Raw genomic sequence first — 19,862 nt, 5'->3', positions numbered from 1 at the left:
GACACGTCAGTGGTCAGGTGATGCGTATTCCAAATGGCATTTGGAAGTATTGCCTTATTAAGGGGAGGAGTTATTTGGGGTCGGTCTTTTAGACCTGGTGGCCACGGCAACAGCTGGGAAATCCACGTTTGTACCCCAGGTCGCCTCTCAACATGAGAAGACGCCGTATTATCAGGCGCAGTCTTTTCGTGGACAAGCGGGCAAAAGGTTCCTCATTTCTGCCCTGTGACAGAGGGAGAGGAAAAAGGCTGCAGAAATCAGCCAGTTCCCAGGAACAGAAACCCTCTCCCGCCTCTGCCAAGCCCTCAGTATACGCTGGGGCTTTACAAGCAGAATCAGGCACGGTGGGGGGCCCGTCTCAATGAATTTCAGCGCGCAGTGGGCTCACTCGCAAGTAGACCCCTGGATCCTTCAGGTGATATCTCAGGGGTACAAATTAGAATTTGAGACGTCTCCCCCTCGCCGTTTCCTAAAGTCGGCTTTACCGATGTCTCCTTCTGACAGGGAGACAGTTTTGGAAGCCATTCACAAGCTGTATTCCCAGCAGGTGATAATCAAGATACCCCTCCTGCAACAGGGAACGGGGTATTATTCCACACTGTGGTGGTACCGAAGCCGGACGGCTCGGTGAGACCGATTCTAAATCTAAAATCTTTGAACACTTACATACAGAGGTTCAAATTCAAGATTGAGTCACTCAGAGCAGTGATTGCGAACCTGGAAGAAGGGGACTACATGATGTCTCGGGACATCAAGGATGCTTACCTTCATGTCAAAATTTACCCTTCTCACCAAGGGTACCTCAGGTTTATGGTACAGAACTGTCACTATCAGTTCAGACGCTGCCGTATGGATGGTCCACGGCACCCCGGGTCTTTACCAAGGTAATGGCCGAAATTATGATATTCCTTCGAAGGAAGGGAATTTTAGTTATCCCTTACTTGGACAATTCCCTGATAAGGGTAAGATCCAGGGAACAGTTGGAGGTCGGTGTAGCACTATCTCAGGTAGTGTTGCGGCAGCACGATTGGATTCTCAATATTCCAAAATCGCAGCTGGTTCCGACGACTTGTCTTCTGTTCCTAGGGATGATCCTGGACACAGTCCAGAAAAAGGTGTTTCTCCCGGAGGAGAAAGCCAGGGAGTTATCCGAGCTAGTCAGGAACCTCCTAAAACCGAGCCAAGTCTCAGTGCATCAATGCACAAGGGTTCTGGGTAAAATGGTGGCTTCCTACGAAGCAATCCCATTCGGCAGATTCCACGCAAGAACTTTCCAGTGGGACCTGCTGGACAAATGGTCCGGGTCGCATCTTCAGATGCATCAGCGGATAACCCTGTCACCAAGGACAAGGGTGTCCCTCCTGTGGTGGTTGCAGAGTGCTCATCTTCTAGAGGGCCGCAGATTCGGCATTCAGGACTGGGTCCTGGTGACCACGGATGCCAGCCTGCGAGGCTGGGGAGCAGTCACACAGGGAAGGAATATCCAGGGCTTATGGTCAAGCCTGGAGACATCACTTCGCATAAATATCCTGAAGCTAAGGGACATTTACAATGCTCTAAGCTTAGCAAGACCTCTGCTTCAAGGTCAGCCGGTGTTGATCCAGTCGGACGACATCACGGCAGTCACCCACGTAAACAGACAGGGTGGCACAAGAAGCAGGAGGGCAATGGCAGAAGCTGCAAGGATTCTTCGCTGGGCGGAAAATCATGTGATAGCACTGTCGGCAGTATTCAGTCAGGGTATGTGTTCCCTCCTCTGCCTCTCATACCCAAGGTACTGAGATTGATAAGATGGAGATGAGTAAGCACTATATTCGTGGCTCCGGATTGGCCAAGAAGGACTTGGTAACCGGAACTTCAAGAGATGCTCACGGAGGATCCGTGGCCTCTACCTCTAAGAAGGGACCTGCTCCAGCAAGGACCCTGTCTGTTCCAAGACTTACCGCGGCTGCGTTTGACGGCATGGCGGTTGAACGCCGGATCCTGAAGGAAAAAAGGCATTCCGGATGAAGTCATCACTATCCTGATCAAAGCCAGGAAGGATGAAACCGCAAAAACATTATCACCGCAATTGGCGAAAATATGTTGCGTGGTGCGAGGCCAGTAAGGCCCGACGGAGGAAATTCAACTGGGTCGATTCCTACATTTCCTGCAAACAGGAGTGTCTATGGGCCTGAAATTAGGGTCCATTAAGGTTCAAATTTCGGCCCTGTCAATTTTCTTCCAAAAAGAACTAGCTTCAGTCCCTGAAGTTCAGACGTTTGTAAAAGGGGTACTGCATATACAGCCTCCTTTTGTGCCTCCAGTGGCACTTTGGGATCTCAATGTAGTTTTGGGTTCCAAAAGTCACATTGGTTTGAACCACTTAAATCTGTGGAGTTAAAATATCTCACATGGAAAGTGGTCATGCTGTTGGCCCTGGCCTGGGCCAGGCGCGTGTCAGAATTGGCGGCTTTATCCTAAAAAAGCCCTTATCTGATTTTCCATTCGGACAGGGCGGAATTGAGGACTCGTCCTAAGTTTCTCCCTAAGGTGGTTTCAGCGTTTCACCTGAACCAACCTATTTGTGGTGCCTGCGGCTACTAGGGACTTGGAGGACTCCAAGTTGCTAGACGTTGTCAGGGCCCTGAAAATATATGTTTCCAGGACGGCTGGAGTCAGGAAATCTGACTCGCTGTTTATCCTGTATGCACCCAACAAGCTGGGTGCTCCTGCTTCTAAGCAGACTATTGCTCGTTGGATTGGTAGTACAATTCAGCTTGCACATTCTGTGGCAGGCCTGCCACAGCCAAAAATCTGTAAATGCCCACTCCACAAGGAAGGTGGGCTCATCTTGGGCGGCTGCCCGAGGGGTCTCGGCTTTACAACTTTGCCGAGCAGCTACTTGGTCAGGAGCAAATACGTTTGTAAAATTCTACAAAATTGATATCCTGGCTGAGGAGGACCTGGAGTTCTCTCATTTGGTGCTGCAGAGTCATCCGCACTCTCCCGCCCATTTGGGAGCTTTGGTATAATCCCCATGGTCCTTACGGAGTCCCCAGCATCCACTTAGGACGTTAGAGAAAATAAGAATTTACTTACCGATAATTCTATTTCTCATAGTCCGTAGTGGATGCTGGGCGCCCATCCCAAGTGCGGATTGTCTGCAATACTGGTACATAGTTATTGTTACCAAAAAATCGGGTTATTGCTGTAGTGAGCCATCTTTTCTAGAGGCTCCTCTGTTATCATGCTGTTAACTGGGTTCAGATCACAAGTTGTACGGTGTGATTGGTGTGGCTGGTATGAGTCTTACCCGGGATTCAAAATCCTTCCTTATTGTGTACGCTCGTCCGGGCACAGTATCCTAACTGAGGCTTGGAGGAGGGTCATAGGGGGAGGAGCCAGTGCACACCAGATAGTCCTAAAGCTTTCTTTAGATGTGCCCAGTCTCCTGCGGAGCCGCTATTCCCCATGGTCCTTACGGAGTCCCCAGCATCCACTACGGACTATGAGAAATAGAATTATCGGTAAGTAAATTCTTATTTTCTCTTAATCCCACCATCTGGTCCTCTCTAGTAAACACTGATAAAAAAATGTGTTCAATATTTCAGCTTTTTCTTTGTCATCATTTATCAAGAATCCCAGTTCGCGTTTTAATGGTCCTATATTCTCCTTTTTAGCCTCTTACCATTTATGTACTTAAATTAAAAAAAATTAGGGTCAGTTTTACTCTTCTTAACGATTTGCTTTTCATTTTCTATTTTACTGCTCTGATTTCCTTTTTGCATTTTTTTGTTACATTCCTTGTAGTACTCAAATGACTCCACCTTCCCATCTGATTTAAAAGGTTTGAATGCTTGCCTCTTTTTATCCATTTCTTCCTTTACCTTTTTGTTTAGCCACATTGGTTTGAATTTAATACTCTTATTTTTATTGCCCATGTGGATGCACTTTTATGTATATTTGTCTAGCATCAAGTTAAAAACATCCCACATTCCAACAGTGTTCTTTTACTGAAACAAAGTTTCCCATTCTATCTCCTTTAGTGCATGCTTCAGCCTGTTAAAATTTGCTTTTTCAAAGTTAAGAGTCTTAGTTGAACCCTTAGATTGCTGCTTTTGAAAACTAATGTCAAATGTGATCATATGATCACTGTTACCCAAGGTCTCGCCTACTGTGCTATTATCTCCATGTTGTTAGTTAGTACTAGGTCCAGTATAGTGCTTACTCTGGTTGGATCTTCAACTATTTGTGACAAGTACTGTAGTTATATTTTAGCATATTTAAGAACCTTTTACCCCTGGCTATATCACATGATTCGCTGGCCCAATTTATGTCTGGATAATTAAAATCCCCAATGATTAGGACCTCCCCCAGTTCTGCTGCTTTCTCGATTTGCATCAAGAGTTGCGCTTCCTCAATCACACTAATATCAGACAGTTTGTAGCATATCCCTATTAAAACTTTCTTTGTACATTTACTTCCCTTAGAAATCTCAACCCATAATGTCTCCACAATATCTCCAGTTCCCTTGTAAATAACTGGTTTGACATAAAGACATACACCACCCCTTCTTTTAATAGTCCTGTCTCTCCTGAAAAGAGTATAACCCTCCAAGTTAGCTGCCCAGTCGTGAGAATTATCCCACCATGTCTCAGTTGATACCTATAATTTCATATTGTTCCTTCATTACAAGCATTTCTAATTCACCCATTTTACCTGAAAGCCTTGCATTTGTAAGCATACACATTAGGTTAGTAATACCCTTATCTATTTGTCTATTCATTGATATACTTTCCATTCTTAATTTAGCTTTCCCTGATTTTCCAATTATAGCTGTTCTTCCCCTCCCCCCTTCTCCACCCCCATTATTCCTAATACCTCCCACCTTGCTGAACTCACTAATGATCCTGTAGTTTCTTACAAAACTCTCTACCCAGTCATATAGTTTAAAATCTCCTCCAACCTTCTAACCATCCTTCCCCCCAGCACTGCTGCCCCCTCCTCATTCAGGTGCTGTCCATCATGACAAAAAAGATGGCGCCTGACTGAGAAGTCTGCCCAGTGTTCCAGGAACACAAACCCCTCTTTTCTACACTAATCTTTAAGCCACACATTTACCTCCCTAATCTCCCTCTGCCTCCCTGGGCTGGAGCGTGGCACTGGTAATATTTCAGAGAATATTACCTCAGATTTTCTTGCCTTACGTTTATGGCCTAAGTCCATATAGTCTTTCTTAAGGACATCCCACCTACAGTACCAGTAACTTTGTCTCTTTCTTGGCGAATATTTTGTAGGTAAACAAGTATTTCTAATTTTGCGTAGCAATGCAAACATTATTTTTACATTTTTGGAGTGTGAGTATTGAGATTAGATAAAGGGTGAAATAGAGTGCATTATTAGAAGCATTATCTTCTGAACATTTTCAATATGCCAAAATACATTCTTTATACACCAGAAACAAAAGAAAAACAGTGCGGCATTAATAAGTTCAATTGAGATGCATTGTCAGCAGCTACCTGATAGGGTAAGTGGCTCTGTATTAAGTTATGGAGGAAAGTAGAAAAAGATAGGACACAGCACCAGCTGCCAAAAATTCTCATGATTATCAGCAGACTGTGCTCACACTGCAAACAGCAACTGCAGACTGCGAATGTGCCACAGGATGCACTGCATACGCACCATGAGGATGCGAGAGCAGCTGCTCCTAAGAGGAAACTGGGTAGCTACCTTCTAATGCATGGAAAAGATCCATCTTGTGGGAGTGTCCACGGGAGTTGTGGGACGTGAAGCCAGATGTCCGTGCTGGTTTGAGGCATGGACAGAGGATACCTGTTTCTTATACATATTTTGCACCCAGCATGGGGCTGATGTAAGTGGCAATACTAATGGCTGCAGCTGTGGACGGAGCAGGTTGATCTCAGCCTACACTTTAAATGAGACACATATTACACGTTTTGCTTGCATTTATTTGGAAAAGCAGTCTACCCATTGTAAAATAATGAGGAGCAGAGAGCAGGGGCCTGACTCAGAGGTGCAATCAGTGCCAATTCAAACTCAGCTGGCAGATGGTTATAGTACTGCCCGTGCAGCTGAGTCGCACTGCGTACATGCCACGATGGTTTTGAGATGACAGTCACAGAGAGGACTAAGATGCAGAGTGATTGATTGGTGGCCATTTGGAGGAGGATATGGGGAATGGTTACACAAACACAGATGTGTTACTATTATTTTCGGGACGTGCATCTTCTGACACAGATTCACTGGTTCCACCATTTTAGTTCAGATTCATTTTAGTTCAGATTCTGAAAATCCTGAGGCTTACTCAGAGATCCAATGTGCGACCGATGTTGTGTCTTCATACACAAGTTGCAGAACTGAGGTGCCGATTATGGGTGTCTGAGTACACAACCTGGCAGGATATTTTCGTACAGCGAAAAAAGATGTAGCCACAACGGGAATTGCGTGCACCTCTGAATTAGGGACTAGCTCTGCACATTTTCTGCTAAACACAGTAGCCTACACATGATCATACTAGAGAATTGAACATGTTATAAATAATACGACCATTCAGGGTGAGTCCTCATTAGATACATCTTTCACCTTTCTTTTCCAGATTGTCCAGCTTAGAGGGAACCTCACTGTAATGCTCACTGTCTGATACTGCTCTGCTTGTCTCTATCCTGGATCTACAATTTTAGTATATAAGTTCTCAACAAGAACATTATTTTAATGTTTAACATACAGTTTTATTGAACTTGGCATTTAGTATAATGTTAACATAGGTTGTTTCGGCAAAAGGGTTTTGCTGCTTTTTGTGTCAGGAAAGATGAGTAATGTGTCTAAAATGCAGCAGGTTTTGTTCTGTGATTTTATACATTTATAAAATATTGGTTGCAATGTTATTCTTTAGCCAGGCTACAAAAAGACATTTTCTGTTATATCCATTCCATTACCATGTTGGTCTAAAAACATATTTGGCTGCTATCAGATTTATATGTTACTAAACTTCCACAGATAGAGTTAAATAAATACATTTTCTGCAATCAAATAAGCTACTATTAAGGTTACTGACAGAGGGTGTAACCACTGGGTATGGCCAAAACATTAGTTTGGTTATAGCCCTTTTATTGTCAGTTTTCAGGCCATTTTCTACCCACACTAATAAAGTGCCCCTAAATATGTCTCAGAGCCTCATAATGCCCTGATATGCCAACCCACACAGTTATTTTCATGCGCCCTTGCATGCCCCAATGTCCCCCTGTCTCTTCAGCTCCAGCCCCCTTGCATCTTTCCAGCTCCCAGCTCCAGCCCCCATGTCTCTAAAGCTCCAGCCACTATGTCTCTTCAGCTAAAGCCCCATGTCTTTCCAACTGCTGCCCCAGCCTCCAAATCAAGTCCCCATGTGTGACTCCATCTCCAGCCCCCCTGCATCTCTCCAGCCCTAGCTCCCCTGTGTCTCTCCAGCTTCCCTCCACTTCTTTGACTTTAGCTCCATTGCATCACTCCAGCTCCCAGCTTGAGCCCCTATGTCTTTAAAGCTCCAGTTTCCATCTCCACTCACCATGTCTGTCCAGCTACAGCCCTTCTTTGTCTTCCTAACACCAATCCCCTTACATCACTCCAGCTCCAGCCACCTTGTGTCTCTCCAGCTACAGCCCCCCTGTATCTCACCAGCCTTAGCCCCCTTTGTGTATCTCCATGTCCAGCCCTCTTTTGTCTCTCCAAAGTCAGCCCCTCCTAAGTCTCTTCAACTCCAGCCTCCCTTGTGTCTCTCCATCTCCAGCCCTCTGCTCTCATTCCCACTCCAGTTCCCTGTGTGTCTCCAGCTCCAGCACCCCACTATTTCACAAGCCTCAGCCCACTGTATCTTTCTCACTCAAGCTCCCCCTGTGTTTCACCAGCTTTATCCCCTACATTTCTCCAGCTCATGCCCCCGCTGAATCTCTTTCCATCTCCAGCCCTACTTCTGTCCCTCCAGCTCCCCTACATCTCTCCATCTTCAGTCAACCTTGTGTCTCTCCAGCTTCAGCCTACTCTGCCTCTTTTCAGCACCATCCCCGCTGTGTCTCTCCAGCCCCCTCATTCCTATGATGTCTTCTAACTGATCATTATTGCATATGCTCTACCAAGCTCCGATTCCTCTTCCCTTTAGTTTTTAGCACAATATCTTGCTGTCCATGCTGCACTATGCCTGCAACACAGAGTAGGAGGTGGACCAGCGGGAGGGCTTGATCAGCACAGCGCTATAGCCAATGACATTATTGTCAATGTCACCAGCCAGCCTTCTGTGCTGATGCTGATCCAGCTCTGGCCTCATTGGAATTCCGGACACCGTCCATCTGGGATTGGGCAGCCACCAGACTCTGAACAGTGCAGCTGATTTCTGGACTGTCCAGAGGAATCCCAGACAGTTGATAATCCCAGGCATTATGATATTAATATGCATTATGAATCACAGACATACATGATGCATGAGTTATGTTATGGTCTCTCTTACTTCCTCTGTGCGTGATTAAATCTGTTTGCTTCCTTGGAAAACCGCACATGCACCCAATGTCTGAATTCCTGCGCACAAATTAAATCCCAATGTACTGTACAATAAGCACTTAGACCTCTTTGCATAACCTGTACCTGGAAGAATGATCAATTATGCAAAGCTGTGACAAGTTTGAAGCTATTAACACTATCCAAAAGTAACAAAACAATAACTGTTATATCCCAGAACCACAAAAAATTATACTGTAGTTACTGTACGCAACAGCAGTTTATGACACTTGTATTAAGTAATTTATTCTTTTTGTTTTGTTTTATAGTTTGTCGCTCAACCTAACTGTCAGCAGCTGCTTGCATCACGCTGGTATGATGAGTTTCCAGGCTGGAGGAGACGACATTGGGCAGTAAAGATGGCGACATGTGTAATAATAGGAATACTTTTCCCTGTCTTCTCTGTGTGTTACTTGATAGCTCCCAAAAGCAACCTCGGACTCTTTATTAGGAAGCCGTTCATCAAATTCATCTGCCACACTGCATCCTACTTGACTTTCCTGATCCTCTTATTGCGTGCTTCACAAAATAAAGAGAACACAAACCATCCAGGACCTGCACCAGCCAGCATTGAGTGGTTGATATTACCGTGGGTTTTGGGTAAATGAATTACTAAATGAAATACAGTTCATACACAAATAGCTTTTCAATCCAGCTGAAGCTTAATGTTTACAGAAATAAGATATAATTATTACATCACATACTTTTTTATGTGTACTGTACATGTTTTGTTGTCCAGTCCAGAGAGATTGTCATTTGTGCCTTTACTGCATGTTTGCTAATATCTTAATTCAAATGCATTTAATCGAATAAGTAATACTATACAAATTCACTGTGAGGTTTTATCTATAATGTACAACAGCTGTTTGGTTTTGTCAGTAGTTGCATATAGATGTGGTTTACAGTAGGAAATACTGTACATTGTAATAATGGTTCTGATTCTGATCTCATTGGTACTGCACAGCCGCAAGGAAGCGGCTGCGCAATACGGTACAACAAATCCTCTTATACTGTAGGGGGCGCCTGTAGGAAATAGACACCTCCTGCCAGCATCTGCAATCTGACTGCTGCATCGGAAGACACAATGGACTCTGCCCTCGGAACCCCTCTGCGGGGGCCAGGCAGTCTGTGTACGATGAAGCAGACCCTGGGCTACAAATCGGGGCGACAAGCCCCAATTTCATAAAACAGTCTCAGTAGCTGCCCCCCCCCCCTTCAAATGCCACAGTATGACAATCATACTGCGTGTAAGGGGGACTGTGTGCGATCACACAGGACCTGTTCTGCACATGTGCAGGCCCCCAAACATTGGATTTTTATGTATACCATCGGGTTTATATACAAATCTGAATCAATGTTCAACACATATAGCAAATTTAAAAGTATCCTTATATAGATAGATTAATGTGCATAAAATAGTAATGTTCCAGACAGAGTTAGCAAGGCTTTGGGTGCTACAGAGGGCGCTGCTGTGACCTCTTTTTGCATACAGTACTATGGTGTGCACTGCCGCAATGCATGACATGATTGCTGCATCTTCATGGGGTGCAATTACGTGCATAATCTGGATCTGCTCCCCCTTTTTCGGTGCCCCTAGTTCCAGACAACTATAGACACCTATTAAAGCATAGCAAGTTCTGAATGTAACATTGGAAAAAACACATGTTATCTGGGTATTCCCCCCCCAAAAAAAATAAAATAAAAAAAAAATAAACTTTTATGAAATCAAATCAACTGATTATGTAAAAGTCACTCATGTGAGGAGAATAATAACCATAGGGACATTTTTGATTGAAAAAGTTATGATTTGTATAGTGTAATTTTTGTTGTTGATATACCCCATAGACTGATATAGCCCTAAGCAGAACATATAGGGGCAAATTCAATTCTGAGGGATTTGCGAGCGAATGCAGATGGGTCCACGTTTATCTTGACCTTTAATAGGATTAATTGAGACTGGCCAGTCGGACTTAATCCCCTGCTGTAATGACTTAATCCCCTGCTGTATTGTTCTCTGTATTGTATTGCAGCTGAGAACAATAGATGAAGGGTTTATGTTAATAAACCATGTTGTGCCTAGGCGCAGCAAACTAGTCAAGATAACCGTGGACCCATCTGTAGCTCTGTGATGTCCAGCTGAACCCATTACAGTTTAATACAGTAGGAAATAATTTGCTCACTTTACTGTGCACCTCAATTGGGGTGAAAGAAAAATGAGGGAAGATCTTGGTCATGGAGTGCCTTCACCTAACTGTTCGGGATGTGGTTATACAAACACCGGAATCCCGCACGGTGAAAAGCCCGACAGTCGGCATGCTGACTGACAGGGACTGTTCCCACTTGTGGGTGTTCTGTTTTTTCGATTAGGGCTGGATTTGACAGATGTGGAGAAGACCTTGTGTGGTGGATAATAGTGCAATTGCCAGGTATGGCACAAGAGCTTGTAGATGTTTATTTGGATTTCATTACAGTTTTCCTATTTTTAAATTTACCATTATTTTTTCTTACCTCTAACTTAATGTTCTGGGACGTTATTGCATTTCATTTGCTGCATAATACTTCTTTTTTTTTTAATGTAGATTTTGTTTATGTGATCATCTAGATAACCCCTGAATTCTGTTAAGCAAACTGTGTTAGGCCCGTTGACTTTTATGAGCTGTGGGCCCAATAAAAAACACTTGTACTTCTTCAGAAACACAATAAATTGCTGCTTTAACAAACATCATTCTATGTGGCCAAATCAAACAGAGCAGCATTGTTTGGTGTATATAAATACAAAGATAACCCGCTATAATTGGAATCTATATCTGGAGTCAAACCAGATAAAAAAGCAAAACAAGTGATAAGCAATAACATTTCTATCTTTGGTTTAATGGTGCTCAGTATATGTAGCAACTGCGGGATAGTTAGTTAGTGTCTGCACTTTTAAATGAAAACATATTTATAAAATCTATATGTTAATAGCAGAAGGACAACTTTTATGAGTGACTTATTTCTATGATGCCGTTCTCTATGATGGCATTCTATGAATACCAAATTAAAGGTCTTCGTCTGTAGATTGGCTGAAAAATATTGGTGTTGTAATTAGTGGCATCCTTTCTGAGTTATGGCCCTCATTCCGAGTTGTTCGCTCGGTAATTTTCTTCGCATCGCAGCGATTTTCCGCTAATTGCGCATGCACAATGTTCGCACTGCGACTGCGCCAAGTAAATTTGCTATGCAGTTAGGAATTTTACTCACGGCATTACGAGGTTTTTTCTTCGTTCTGGTGATCGGAGTGTGATTGACAGGAAGTGGGTGTTTCTGGGCGGAAACTGGCCGTTTTATGGGTGTGTGTGAAAAAACGCTGCCGTTTCTGGGAAAAACGCAGGAGTGTCTGAAGAAACGGGGGAGTGTCTGGGCGAACGCTGGGAGTGTTTGTGACGTCAAACCAGGAATGAAACTGACTGAACTAATCGCAGTTGCCGAGTAAGTGTGGAGCTACTCAGAAACTGCTAAGAAGTGTCTATTCGCAATTCTGCTAATCTTTCGTTCGCAATTTTACTATGCTAAGATTCACTCCCAGTAGGCGGCGGCTTAGCGTGTGCAAAGCTGCTAAAAGCAGCTTGCGAGCGAACAACTCGGAATGACCACCTATGTGTCAAAAAGGCTGCTTGCCACTTACCCTGCATCACCATTGTGCACTGGAAAATGTGACAGTTGGTGAACTCTCCCTGTGCACCTGCTGGATGACGTGGAACATGTGACCTGCTGGGTGGTCTGGAAACTGTGACAGTTATTTGCAGCCACCCACTAAGCAGGGATTTTTTTTAAATCATCTCCTAAGGGGGTAAAAAGGCAAATTGAAACTGGGCACATGAGCTAGTTATAAATTAAACGTACCTGTTCAGCACTTCAGACAGGATTGTGTGTGAGGTGAAGATTTTATGTTTCATGGAGTTTTATGAAGATTGCAGATTGGGAGGAAGGTCCTCTACCAAGGGGACCCCTTCATCAGTTTCATCACAAGCTGGGTTCAGGGGGCGAGCCAGTTGCTGCAGTGTGATATCCTCCTGCAGGACTCGGCTCCTGTCATAGATGAAGAGCCGGCCCAGCAGCATTGCACACAGCCAACTGCCCAGTCTTTGGGGGCAGCCAGCATCTCTGGAGATGCTGAACTAAACCCCCCCCCTTCCCCCTGGAGTAACGTAGTACAGATCCCAGCAAGACCACGCCCCTTTTATTAGACCACACCCCTTTTGGCCATCTGTGGGGGGGGACAGGCAATGATGAGTGTACACCGAGTATCACCACACCTGGTAAAGCCTCTGCCCTTCATATACTGGCTTAGATCTACTTATAGCAGGGTTTCTCATATTGTGTGTTTGGAGCATTTTCAGGTGTTGTCTGCTGGGGTTCAAGAAGAGGTGGTGAGCAGATGTGTTGATTTAGCGTGATGCATATATACAGGTTGTGGATGAAAAAATGGAATTGTAAATATTGAGTCACTTAATGAGGTTATGGATTTGTGGGGGCCATATATCAAGCCTTGGAGACAGATAAAGGGGGTGGTTTCCCAAAACAACTAATCAGCTTCTGTCATTTCAAAAACTGTGCTAGATATATCACAGTTAGCAACTGATTGGATGCTTTGGGAAACTACCCATTTTATCTCTCTCCAAGGCTAGATACAGTACATCTCCCCATATACGTTATGATATTGAGGAGAATGATATCTAAGGGGACGATCCTACTTGCCACGAGTCGGCTTACTATACAAGTAAGTGTGGCTATATTTTACACTATCATAGGGCTGTGTACAAACACCTGAAAGGCTGAGTGATATTGGGCTGTGAGGGGGGTGAGTTGCGGTGCTGTTTCCGGCATTTCCATGCCATTGCAACAGTAACTTGCACCTAATAGGATCGACCCCAAAAAGTGCCAGAGCAATGCAGAACTCCATTTAACATAAAAAGTCACTCTGCTGATGCCTGGCTGATGGTGATGGAAAGCGTTTATGCATCATTGCAAAATCTGTCCTAAATACTGGATTGAGTTTATGTCTGATGATTGAGGAGGCAATGACATATGGGATATAAACATGAATTTTGCAGTTAATTGATTTTCAGTGGCTTTTCCTTACTCTTCAAATAAATGCATTGTTACCACAGTATTAGAACATGCATTTCTGCCCACTGCTGCCATTTCTGATTATGTATTTCCCTCAATATCCCTTCTGACTTTACCCTAGACAACTGTAGCAAAACAAGCTCTCTTGACAAATGTGCACCAACAATCAATTATCTTTCAAAATCACTGAGGTCTCCTCCTCCGTGTATGTATGTACAGTATGTACTAGATATAGGTTAGATAGATAGAGTGTAGATACATTGTAAAGAATTTAAAGCCTGTTTACTATACATGTATATCTGACTTCAACCTCAAACACAGTAGTGTTCACTGTTCGAATAAGAAAATAATGCAATTTGAGCTGAAAAAATGCAAAAACATTTTTTTAATGATTTTAACTTCAAAAGCACATTTCATGTTGAAACTATGAATTTGAGTCAGCAGCTTTTCAGTTATACAGTAGACACCATGGTACTAAACCAAAAACCCCAATTACGATATTTTATAGTCTGCTTTGATCAGAAGCTTATGTACTACGCATGTGATAATGATCCCAGTGCCCCCTATACTGTGTGATTGATATGCTGCTGCCATATGGGGGGGGGGGGCAGAGAAGGGGCAAAGATGGCATGCATTACAGGATAGGGGGCGTGTTAGTCCCATTTTCTAGTTATGTTCTAGGCCACTGGCTGCCTCTTTGGGCATACTGTAGCTTTACTGGATCTGGAGTGAATTTCATGGCTATCCAGAGTAACCAGAGGGTTATTCAGTTGACTGATGTTCACATAGATGATCCGATGCTGTATTTTGGATGCAGCAGCGGATCACAAAAGCCAGCAGTGGGTGTCTTTCTACTACAGATGCCTTCTGCTGCTTTCACATACTGTATTTTCACACAGCAGCTGCTTCTCCGCATGTAGTTTACAAGTATCAAAATTTACAGATGTGTCCACTTATAACCCTTTCAGACTAGCAAAAATTTCCCAAGTTATTGCACGTGAACACGCATCAACCCCTGGATTTTGCTTAGTCTGAATGGATCCTAAAGGAATATCCCGGGTTGAGCGTCCTAGCATTTCATCCCAGGTTGCAACCTGGGTTGAAGCCGGAATTGACCTGGGATGCGTGCAGTGTGAATGGGTAAGCCGGGTCAAGGTGACCTGGCACCTGTTCTCTGCATAGGAGGAGGCAGCGCTTGGAGATGATTATCTCCAAGCGCCGCCTCCAGTAGCATCAGCGTTGACGTCACCAACCCGGCAATATGCCAGGTCAGGCCGCAAGTCTGAAAGGGGTCTCAAGCCGGATCGCACCTGGGAAGCACCTGTGTACATATTCCCGGGTGCGACGTGGCTATGTAAGTCTGAAAGGGGTATAACATCTAGCCTCCCTGCACATTAAACAGCTCTTCTAGTTACGCTGTTTCTAAACCTAACACCCCCTCCCTGCGGCATAACCCTAACAAGCCTAACCATAACCCCCCTAGTGCCTAACACTGTATTGTTACATAAGATATTTGAGGCTATACTGTGTACAGAATCTGACCTTTGCAGGTGTAATTAAGCTGCAAAACAGTTTGGAGCACACACTTATTCAAGCCAGTTACTGTACAGTACAGTACTCTATTTGCACAGATTTCTGTAGCTGGTAGATAGTCTGTAGCAATTGTAAATATAGCTGAGTAAGAAAAAGTTGCAACGCTGAGGTTTATTGCCCCTTGAGCTTTACTTGCTTTCAATTTTAAGAATTATTTGCTTTTTGCCTTACCATGCAAGACTTAAAAATGGTTAGTATATTCATGGATTTCTAGCTGAGTAAGACCAATGGGAACATTTGAGCAGGATAAGTGAGTTTGGGAAAACAGTCAATTTAAGGTCTTCATTGCAGATTAGTGAAGATAAGTCTGAAAAATTCTAATTTTGATGTTCTCTGTGGAGCGTAAGTCAATTAAACACAGAGAACTATAAATCCCCACATAATTCATTTTATTAGCAGCTAATTTGAAAATAGTTTTCTAGAAGTAAAACCAGGATGAGCAAGAAGAAGACATTTGGATATACTTATTTTGTTTTTATATTTGGAAAACGTTTCTGAAAAAGTTACATTTTCTAGAAATATTCCTGAAAAGGTTCTGGATGAGATAAAACAATAGAAAATAAGGCTAGTTTCATAGGTGTAATTGTAATGAGTGCAAGGTGTGTGATACCAAGAGTATACTTACCTTATGCCAGAAAGCGGATCCCTCCTCTTCTATGGCACCATCTTTCCACTTACATCTTCAGGATGATGGCATTGTTCAGTGAAAGAAAAGACTCTGGCACTGTGGCCTTTGCCCTCTTGTGTGCATGCACCATCTTCCCGAATATCACTGGAAAGATGGCGCCACAGAGAAGGAGGGACCCGCTTGCAGGTACAAGATGGGATGCAGGGCTCGGAGGGGTCCTGCTGCTCAGAGGAGGGGACCTGCTGCACACTGGCCCCCTTGGGCATTAATATGCCCCTGGCTAGTTTACATTCTTTAGTAGCTGTTCTAATAGCCAACGATCTGTCACTGGTGCTTACATTCACCATTAGTGGCTCTGATGCAATAGCAGAAAGAAGCAGCAGCAAGATTTGCTAATGTATGAGTTACACTGTAGCAACTCAATAAATGGTGACTAAAATGTGAACAAATATATCAGAGGCATATTTGAGAAGGGATTAAAAAAACTGTGCCATGATATGAGATCAAAGCGTTTTTTGTGATTAAATTGAAGACTTTTACCTTGGAAGATGTTTTCTAACAGCTAGAATGTTCTTGATAGTTAAAGCTGAACTTCTTTCCCTGAATGTACCTGGTTTGATCTTTGTTGATGATAGGAGGTAATGATAACTGCAGCCTCATAGCAACTAAAGCCTCTAAGCAAGGATTTTGATAAATCTTTATAAAAGCCAAGATAAAATGTTCCATTGAGTATCGAAATACAGTTGGATTAAAATTGTTAATGTTTATCAATGTGTTTTTTTTCTAAGTTTTATTTTTAAATCACCTATATGGGATTTAAAAGATCTAAGTAAGTTAATAGCTTGACCACTTATTAATTTGTAATTTTCTCTATTTTCAAATGATCAGTCTAACAATCTTGGCCTTCATGACATACAGTACATGTAAGTAAACAACAAATAATGAGAAAACAATGTGCAGCCATTATACTCTGTATACGTTACTTTATTCAGTCTGTCAGCATCAGTAAGTCCCTCAAATGATACGCGGTTGATGGAAAAAACATATCAGAGATCATTTCACAATATCCTCTTAATGCTCGTTAATGTTTAGATCTGGACATGACCCAAACATCAGTGTCTTACTCATAAAACCACTGAGAGAACAGACGTGCTCTGCAGGTGGCAATGTTGCCCTCCTAGGAGACAGATCTGTTACTATGATTACTGCTACACTTAGTGTTCTATGATCACATCACCGTATATATTATTGCTTATGAAACACTATCAAGTTGATCTGTTTATTGGTCAGTGAAGCTTCTGCCAAGCGCTCACCCACAAAGACCCATTTTTCAAAGTAACTAAGATCCATAAAAGATAAGTAACCAGGGTGGGTTCAGAAACTTTATACATGACCTTGATATTCTGGGATGTGTATTTGCTTGATTAACACATAACCGCTGTAGATGTCTCCTGCAGAAGTGCATAGATGGTCCTGTAATTCTGCATCTTTTTTCATTACTGGTATTAACATCATCTTGCTCTAAATCTGGCTTCATTTTTTAGAGTAGTGAGTTTTTGCTAAAAGGGTTTTTATGCAATTTTGTGTATACTGTGGCAGTATGATGGTGAATTGCACTACTGACACATGGATTCAGTGTGTAGCTAGAGGGAACCATCCACATAGGGAACAAAAGAGGTGTGTGACCAAACCTAGAGGCTGCCCTGGTGAGACTGGAGCAGTCAGACAGTCCAGGTGGGGACTGCAGTCAGAGACCAGTGTGTCTGGAGGATAGGAAGCCAGGGTTCTTACCTACAAGACTGTTGAGAAGTTGTGGCAGGAAAGCCAAGCCTGACCGGAGCCTGCATTATGCCTGCAGGTAGCAGGCAAGGCTGAGAAGTGAGAAGCCAGAGGCCAAGCCAGGCCAGGCTAGCAACACCTGTGAGAGACAGGACTGGAAAGACCTTTGAGACTTTGTGATTCTAACTAGCTGCCCTGTCAGATAGGGGTCAGGCAGTGAGCTAGTGCCCTAAGTGAGGGCTAGGTTGTTTGTTATTTTCTGTTAATTTGTGTTGAATGCTGCCAATAAAGCTTCATTTTCATTTATTTAGCAGAAAAGCTGCCTTTTAATCCTAATTAAGGACCTAGACACCACACCAATACACCCCTCTGCCCAGATAATTACCCTATATCACCACATTATCCATAGTATTAGGACAGAACGTAGCTGGGCCTCTCTTTCCATAAAATAGGGCATTTTGTGGAAAGAACTGGGTGCTGACAATGTGATTGCACATAACCACTCTAACTTGTGGTAACTTTGTGGGATTGCAGTGGGCACAGCTTACACCTTGAACATGCAAGAACCATGCATTAGTTGAACGGATGAACAGATACTGCCATTAGTATAAGGTAGTCAGTCAGGGATCCTCAGCTGCCTGCAACTGAAGCCACTTTGCATATGACTCAGAATCAGTACCTATGAGATTGAAGAACTGTGGAACTTCCATCACCCTACCTGGGTATAACCTCAGAAACATCACAGTAATAATAAACCTACATATGTGATAAGATATTATGAAGACTGCCATCTGGTTTGTGTATTAATTTTCTTTTCTCTGAATTCACCACTGGGTGTCTCCTGTTTCTCTTAATTCATAACATCTCTATTGCTTTCCATATGCTTCGTGTCCCTAATTTACCCAGGTTTTTCTGTTTTTTGTCAGCTACCTGTAACTGACCCTGCTTATCCCAAAGTGCCACAATGTTGGAGTGTGGTCTTTCTCCTCTTACTACAGTAAATTAGAGAGTAGTATACCTGTTTTATTGCCATGCCTATAATGATTAGTATTTAAACACAAAAAAACTATTTGATGTCCACTTGGAAGACTTTTGTCTCAAATATAAATTTATTTGCTTCTAACTTTTTTATTTTGGATGTAAACTGCATTTTCAAGGTTTCAGTTAATTAATGTAGCATATACTTTTCCTTTTCTGATGTATCCTTGGCAGTCTGACAAAAAGATAATAGAGCAAGCAAAATGTTTTTGATTATTTAGAAAATAATTGAGCCAGGTGTTTATTAAAATCCATTGAAATGATAGAATGATTGCCAAAGAATCTAAAAATGTCCAAGGTTAAAAATTGCCACTGTCTCATTAACTTCAAAAGGTTTAAGCATGATTAGTTACTGTAGGACTGTGGGATGTAGAGTGATTTTACTCACTGCAGTCATTGTGGTGAAAATATAAAACAAAAAATGTATGCTTGACATTGTATTATGTGCAGAAGATGCACAAGTATATACATCTCAATATATGTGCATGTTGAATCTGCTTTGGAATATAAGTACAGTAACTTAAATTTTTCTTAATGTTACTTGGGGGTCTATTTGTCATCCCTTAGTTTCTACAAAATTAGTTGAAAATGAACATTTTCACCTACTTTTGTAGAAATATAGGGGAGAAATCAATTGTTATCATGCCCTGATCTCCCATCTAAAATGATGGGAGATCGTAGGGGAGATATTCAAATGAGGATAGGTAAGGCTGGATGGGTCTTGTGCATAGAGGGCCTAATTCAGAGTTGATCACAAAAGCAAGTTTGTTAGCAGTTGGGCAAAACCATGGGGGTCATTCCGAGTTGATCGCACACTGTCGATTTTCGCAGTGCAGCGATCAGGTTACCACTGCGCATGCATATGCACCGCAATGTGCACGTGTGTCGTACGGGTACAAACAGCATCGTTGCTGGGCAATGTTTCTAGTGACGAATCCATTTGCACGGGTGATCACAAGGAGATTGACAGAAAGAGGGCGTTTATGGGTGTCAACTTTCTGGGAGTGGTAGGGAAAACGCAGGCGTTTCCAGGCGTTTGCAGGGCGGGCGTGTGACATCAATTCCGGGACCGGACAGGCTGAAGTGATTGCAAGAGCTGAGTAAGTTCAGACCTACTCTGAAACTGCAAAAAACTTTTTGGTCCTGCTCGGCTGCACATGCAATCGCACACTTGCAAAGTGAAAAT

General features: G+C 43.0%; 1 protein-coding gene across 2 annotated transcripts in view; it reads left to right on the top strand.

Moving 5' to 3' along the window:
* Nucleotides 1-19,862, top strand: part of TRPC4 (transient receptor potential cation channel subfamily C member 4) — a 576,236-nt gene that overhangs the window by 479,042 nt on the left and 77,332 nt on the right. For both annotated transcript variants that reach the window (XM_063951858.1, XM_063951857.1), the window contains exon 4: nucleotides 8,799-9,129. In XM_063951858.1, the coding sequence (XP_063807928.1) occupies nucleotides 8,799-9,129 (331 nt within the window). The remainder of the gene's footprint in view (nucleotides 1-8,798; nucleotides 9,130-19,862) is intronic.

The sequence above is a fragment of the Pseudophryne corroboree genome, chromosome 2 (genome assembly GCF_028390025.1).
Source record: "Pseudophryne corroboree isolate aPseCor3 chromosome 2, aPseCor3.hap2, whole genome shotgun sequence".
Classification (NCBI taxonomy): Eukaryota; Metazoa; Chordata; class Amphibia; order Anura; family Myobatrachidae; genus Pseudophryne; species Pseudophryne corroboree.
The sequence above is the reverse complement of the archived record's forward strand: the minus strand, read 5'-3'. Positions and strand labels throughout refer to the sequence as shown.